This window comes from Trifolium pratense, linkage group LG7 (assembly GCF_020283565.1).
Source record: "Trifolium pratense cultivar HEN17-A07 linkage group LG7, ARS_RC_1.1, whole genome shotgun sequence".
NCBI classification, from domain to species: domain Eukaryota; kingdom Viridiplantae; phylum Streptophyta; class Magnoliopsida; order Fabales; family Fabaceae; genus Trifolium; species Trifolium pratense.
Window position 1 is genome coordinate 10,330,959 of NC_060065.1, and position 6,000 is coordinate 10,336,958.

General features: G+C 33.4%; 3 protein-coding genes across 3 annotated transcripts; 2 read left to right on the forward strand and 1 right to left on the reverse strand.

The window, feature by feature from the left end:
• Positions 1-767: 767 nt before the first annotated feature.
• On the forward strand, positions 768-1,544 carry LOC123896879. The gene is made up of 2 exons (XM_045947293.1): positions 768-1,214; positions 1,371-1,544. Exons 1-2 carry the CDS (start codon positions 878-880, stop codon positions 1,526-1,528), a joined length of 495 nt encoding a protein of 164 aa, XP_045803249.1. The 5' UTR covers positions 768-877; the 3' UTR covers positions 1,529-1,544.
• Positions 1,545-1,551: 7 nt separating this feature from the next.
• LOC123895827 (syntaxin-71-like) lies at positions 1,552-3,684 on the forward strand (the record flags this gene model as incomplete). Its single annotated transcript, XM_045946306.1, has 7 exons — positions 1,552-1,732; positions 1,856-1,926; positions 2,037-2,105; positions 2,223-2,267; positions 2,390-2,452; positions 2,550-2,626; positions 3,605-3,684. Coding segments are annotated over 7 exons (534 nt in total), but the record flags the coding sequence as incomplete, so codon positions are not given.
• Positions 3,685-4,704: 1,020 nt separating this feature from the next.
• On the reverse strand, positions 4,705-6,000 carry LOC123896881. The gene is made up of 4 exons (XM_045947297.1): positions 5,633-6,000; positions 5,428-5,551; positions 5,148-5,214; positions 4,705-5,055 (listed from the first exon to the last, which is right to left on the reverse strand). Exons 1-3 carry the CDS (start codon positions 5,815-5,817, stop codon positions 5,209-5,211), a joined length of 315 nt encoding a protein of 104 aa, XP_045803253.1. The 5' UTR covers positions 5,818-6,000; the 3' UTR covers positions 4,705-5,055; positions 5,148-5,208.

Here is a 6,000-nt window from a genome sequence, read left to right on the forward strand (position 1 = left end):
CAACACAATTAAATAAAAAAAAGTTTGGAAAAAGTAAGATCCATTGAAGATGGAACCGAGTCTGCAATCTCTTCTGCATCTCGTTCTCGTCTTGTCCCTCGGGTTGCTTAGTATGACGCAAAAAATTAGTCATAAAATTGAAATAGACTTGTTTCAAATTTTTTTTTTGAAATAGACTCTTTTTTTCCTTTAGATTTTGCTGTTTATTTATGTATTAATGATGATGAACACGAAAATGAAGATGTAATAGAGACGTTGAGGAGATAAGGAAGTTGCAGAGATGTAGAAAAGAAACAATGGAAGAGAAGGAAGCTGGAAGACTGAAGAGAGAATAAAAAAAACTTTCTATTTTAATTTTTTAAAAATAATCAATGTTAATGTGCTGTCAAAATTTGATTGGTTGTGCCTAAAGCCCATGTGTTGGGTCTGTTCCTAAGTAAGACTTTCTCTTGATGCATGTTGGAATGACTTACATGATTTGACACTTAATACCATCAATTTTGCAAACCCAATAAAACACGTGTCAGATTATGTTCAACCTGCATCACAACATATCAAAGGTGAGTGCTAGGTTGCCTTCCCATGTAGGTGTGCTAGTTGCCTTCTGTTGATGTGGAACCACTTAAAATTAACCATGTGGACTTATTAACTATTTTATGCATTAAGTTTTGTTTTTCATATTTAAGCTTATAATTTTTGTTATTTGCATAATCTCCCCACTTTCAATTAATAATTAATAGTATCTCATATTTTCAAATAAAACTAAATCTTTTGTCAAAAAAAAATTAAATCTATTTATCTTTGAAAGAAAAACGAAAATCTCTTCAATAATATGCAATTAGGATTCTTCTTCTGCAATTAGGGTTCTTGTTCTTCAATGGATCCCAAAAATGCATCTACTAGATCTCATCTCAGTTCAATCAAATACACCAATACATCTACACTGTTTCTCAACTCCCCACGCGAATTTCCCAAACCCAAATCCTTCTCGTTCTTCACGAATCCTAATCGAAGAAGATATCATCGTCTTCCCGGTCATCGACGACGACATTTACCATCACCATCGTTTTTCTCTTCACAATCACCCCTTCTTTCTCAGTTCCAATATTCTCCAATACGCAGAAGCCAAAACCCCCAATTTTTTTCATTGACAAAAATCAGAAACGATACACATCTCCTATCTGATTATTCAGCTGAAGCTGGGACTAGTGCAGGTGAGAATTTTGATAGTGTTGTTGATTTTGTTAGTGTTGGAGTGTCTTTTTCTTTCTGATATTTTGGTTGGAATGAATGATGAATTCATTATATTTGCATATCACATTTGCAGTAGTGTATGTATGTTTGAATTTAATTTACTGTGACTTTGACAGATTACTATAATTTTCAGCACAATTCCACCATGATTTCATCCAATTACTGTTGTCATAAAATATTTGGCGCCGCCTGTTTTATTATCTCAGATAGGTCGATTGATTGTGTCCTTGCACAGTTGGTAACATTAATAGCATACAAGTGTGTTCAAAGTTAATGACATAATCATTAATTTGTTAAATTGGTACTTTGTGTTCACAGGTAAAGGGGCTTTCGTCGCAAGAATTTGCTGCCCGTAATGATTTGGTTCTTTCATTGCCAGAGAGGATCCAAGCTATCCCGGATGGGACCCTTGCTGCACCCAAACAAACTGGAGGTTGTGGAGCTTCTGCCTCACGTCCTGAAATTAAATTTGATTCAGGTAATTGAAATAAATGTCCAAGTTTAATAGCTATGCAGGTATACAAGTTCTTGAAGATGTTTTTTAATTAATTGGTTCTATTCATTTCTGTGTATTATTTCAACACCGATGGCCGATTTGAAGATGGATACTTTGAACAAACCAAAGAATCAAGTCAGTTTAGGGAGGAGTATGAAATGCCTAAAATGAAACAGGCAAGTTTCTTTTTGAAGTTGTAACAGAGAGCTGTTAACTTTTGCATGATATTATATGTAGAGTTGTTAACTTGGACATGGTTTTGAATCTAATTACATGGACCTTTTAGGATCAAGGTTTGGATGTGATTGCAGAAGGATTGGATACTTTGAAAAACATGGCACATGATATGAATGAGGTCAGATATTTCCTTATTGTTTATCATTCATCCTTTGTGTGTGATTTTTTTTTTAATGTTTAAGTTTGTTATATACTATATTTTATTTATATATTTCTACATATGTGCAAAATGCAGGAATTTGATAAGCAAGTTCCACTGATGGATGAGATTGACACAAAGGTGAGATTCATCAATTTCTTCCTGTAAATTGAAGACTCTGGAAATATGGAAATTGATGTTCTCAAAACTCTGGAAATTAGAAGCTGAAGTTAACATGGTGTTATTATTTTTCGTCTTTACAGGTGGACAAGGCATCCTCTGACCTTAAATATACCAACGTTAAACTTAAAGACACAGTTACCCAGGTTATTAGCTCATCCAGTCTTATATTTCCATCAATTTATGGTTGCATCAGTGATAGATTTCTTGTTAAATCTTATATGATCTTTTGTTTTCATCCAGCTACGATCCAGTCGAAACTTCTGTATTGATATTGTTTTGTTGATTATAATTTTGGGAATTGCTGCCTATTTGTACAAGTAAGGCTTCTTTTTCTCTTGTACAACTCAAAAAATATGCCAAAACTGTATCGATTTTTAGTCCAGTTATTCTGTTACTGCTACATGTCTCTCTTTTCTACTTAAGTGTGAACTAAAGGTCCATGTTTAACTTTTTTTTTTCCATCTGAAGACTTTAAAATGTCAAATTTCATTTGGTAGCTTTAATATGCTGCACCTGAAGTTAGAAATGAGGCGAGTGGTTTCTTAACAAAAGCATATTAGCATAATGTCTTCAAAGAACAATTTCACTTATATTTCTACAAATTTTCCCTCCGAGCTAGAGAGATAGCATGCTGAAGATATCTTAAAGCTTTCTTGTAATTAAAGAAACCCATAAACCAGAAGTCGAAACCATCCACAGTGACTATTTCTATGTACTTTTCTGAAGGTTTCTTCACATTTTCACTTTGGTTGACATGCTGAATTTTTTCATGTGGAATAGAGACCTTATAGTGGACTCTAATCAATTCTCCTTTTGGGGAAGAAATTTTGATAGATCTCTCACCGTAGAAAACAACTTTGTGAGTGGAAATGAAGAGGAGGCCAGCTATAGAACCTGATGTGGTGTATAAGTAACATTGTGATGCTTTCAAAAGCTTCTCTCCATCTTTAACACTAAAAATTTGCATAAACACTTTCTCTACTCCACCAACCTGAAGAATTCTTGCTCCCAACCTTAACTTCTCTCGGTTCTAAAATAGTAATCGCAAACTTTTCTAGAAATTAATGACATGGTTTTCTCTTTAGATGATTTTGAATCTAGTGAAATTTTAGGTGTAACTTACCTGCTTGGAAGCTACAAATACCCGTGTTTTCTCCGTATTAATTAGGCATCGTTTTGGCTCATACTTATAACCACTAGAACATTAGAACCATAAAGCAAGATTTTGTGATTGTTGTATACTATTCAGTTATTTTCCACAATATTGTGATATTTGCTAAGTTCTACATGTGCAGGCCCCATCACGCGCAGCTGCTGTTCTAGATAAGTGGCCTCCGCCCCCGAAATTTTTTACGAAGATTAATGTTGATGTTGTATGCTTCCAGAATGGAATTCTATGTTGGGGCTTGATAGCTAGAGACCACTCGGGGTCGGTTTTGTTGCTACAACAAATTGTGAAGACATTGAAGTTTCTCCGTTAGTTGTTGAAATCATGGATGCTGAAGCAGTAGTGAAGTGTGTGTGTGTGTGTGTGTATGGTGTTACTAAACATGCTGCTATTGCTGATTTAGTCTTAGATTGTTTAGAAATTCTTGCAAGGCTAGAGAATGCTAGTGTTAGTTTTGTTAAAAGAGCCTTGTTGGTTTAGCACTTTCTGTTGGTTGTAAGTCTTGGGAAGGCAAGGTTCCTGACCAAATTATATCTTCTCTTTGTAAGGATTTTCCTATTTATCAATGAAATTCCTTTACTGTCAAAAAAATAAAGAAAGAAGATATTTGGATGATTTTGTTTATCTCTGTCATAGGTTTGTGTCAGGAAATACTAATAGTTAAGTGTGGAAATTATAATTCCTAACAGATTAGTTAAATGTTTAACTTGATTTTAACTTGATTTTGTTTCTTGACTTGAATTTGTAGCATATAAGTTCATGCGGAAAAGTGCAAGTTCATGAGGAACTCTATAGGATGGATCTACAATTTTCAAGATAAACAAGTTGCCTTTATTACCTCTTGATATTTTGTGAAGTTTAGGCACAAAAAAGAAATTCGTACTTTTTTTTTGTTTGAAAAAGCTAAGAACAGGATAACCCATGCTTTATAAGAACAGGAATTACAACACCGATTCTCCAATTGTTATCATTCTTGAGAGCACTACTAGAACTTGCACTACTTGAACTAACAACCTAATATAGCACTAGAATTTTTTTTTTTGAAACAATAATATAGCACTAGTAGAGAAAGGGTATTTGATGAGTAAGACTATGATGCAGGCTAACACAAAAATAACAGAAAAGTTAAAGCTCCACAATGACTGATAAAGCTCCTCAATGGCTGATTTAATAACATTCATAAAAATAAGTGACCATATTTGGCTAATAGCAATATAATATCAACTAAAAATCCACACAAAAAAATACCAATAACTTAAATTGTGGTGCAAATATTCAATAATGTCATTATAGAATCTCCAACTAAAATCCATCAAAAAACGTTTACGAACTAAGAAATAACATCATTACAGAATCTCCAACTAAAATCCACCAAAAAAAGCGTTTACGAACTAAGGAATAACATCATTATAGAATCGACATGAATTACAAATAGTTTCAATTCTTCTCCTCCGGATCATTTCCTTTCACAAAAGCTTGCTTGTGTTCCAAAGATTTTGTTAGCATCAAATCTCTATTTTTGTTGAAAGGATGAAGTGTCAGTTGTAGAGCAATTTTCAGTCTTGATCCTTCATCCACCTATCAACATAATTTTACACAAGTCATTAGTGAAAATTTCACACAATGCTATCAAATTTAAAATTTTATTGTTTTATGTAAAATTTCCATACTTCAATCTTATATTCATTCTCTCCCTGTTGCATCATCCAATTAATCACCCAAACCGCACAATCATTCCTAAGACAAAATATAATCAATAAGATCGAGAGATAATCAAGTAAAGAAAATTTTGATTAAAGAATATATTTACTGATAAACAACATTATAATATATGAGAAGAGTAGGAATAGTTTGTTACCCAGGTTCAGCAAAATTAGTCTTAGCTGATCCTTCACTAAAAAATAGGAGCATGAAGAAAACAAAACAACAATAGGGTTCCTAAAGTTTGACCTCTTTGACATCACAATTTGCTGGCCTAAAGAAGTTGGGATTCCAATCATCAAAATATCCATTTTTCTCTTTGGATTGCATGTTATATTTTTGCTCTTTGGATTGCAGGTTAGATTGTTTGTCACTATAAAGTAAACACAAAGTTATAAAAACTTCATCCATTAATTTGCAATAAGTAAAAAAAGTTCTAAAATTAAACAAGTACCTTTCTGAGATCAAATTTACAAAGGAAATTTGCTTAACTTCAGTATCCAAATCTTCTCTAACTTCTCTTTTAGTAGACAGTGGAGATGTAATGGATATAGAACCATTCTCATCTTCTTTTCGTTTTCGTTTGCCATTGTTCTCCATTCTGAAGGTGTGGTGTGGTGCTTCTGATTCATTTGCCATTGCTTTATAAGGTGAATAGATGAAGGTGTGGTGATTCTTAAGGTGTGGTGCTTCATATTCCTTTGGATTGCAACAGAAGTTGGCATCGGTTGGGTATTGTGCAAATGCATTGGAAACATAAGCTAAGCAGAACTAAGGAATAACAATGCTGTTTAGGGGCTAAAGTCTATTCGCTTTATTTTT

What these genes read in the sequence shown, in the direction of transcription:
- LOC123896881 (XM_045947297.1), bottom strand. Translation starts at nt 5,817, where the DNA reads ATGGCAAATGAATCAGAAGCACCACACCACACCTTCAGAATGGAGAAC. An exon ending in GTAAATTTGATCTCAGAAAG is followed by an intron (nt 5,552 to 5,632) that starts GTACTTGTTTAA and finishes TTTACTTTATAG; the next exon opens with TGACAAACAATCTAACCTGC.
- LOC123896879 (XM_045947293.1), top strand. Translation starts at nt 878, where the DNA reads ATGGATCCCAAAAATGCATCTACTAGATCTCATCTCAGTTCAATCAAA. An exon ending in TGAAGCTGGGACTAGTGCAG is followed by an intron (nt 1,215 to 1,370) that starts GTGAGAATTTTG and finishes TGACTTTGACAG; the next exon opens with ATTACTATAATTTTCAGCAC.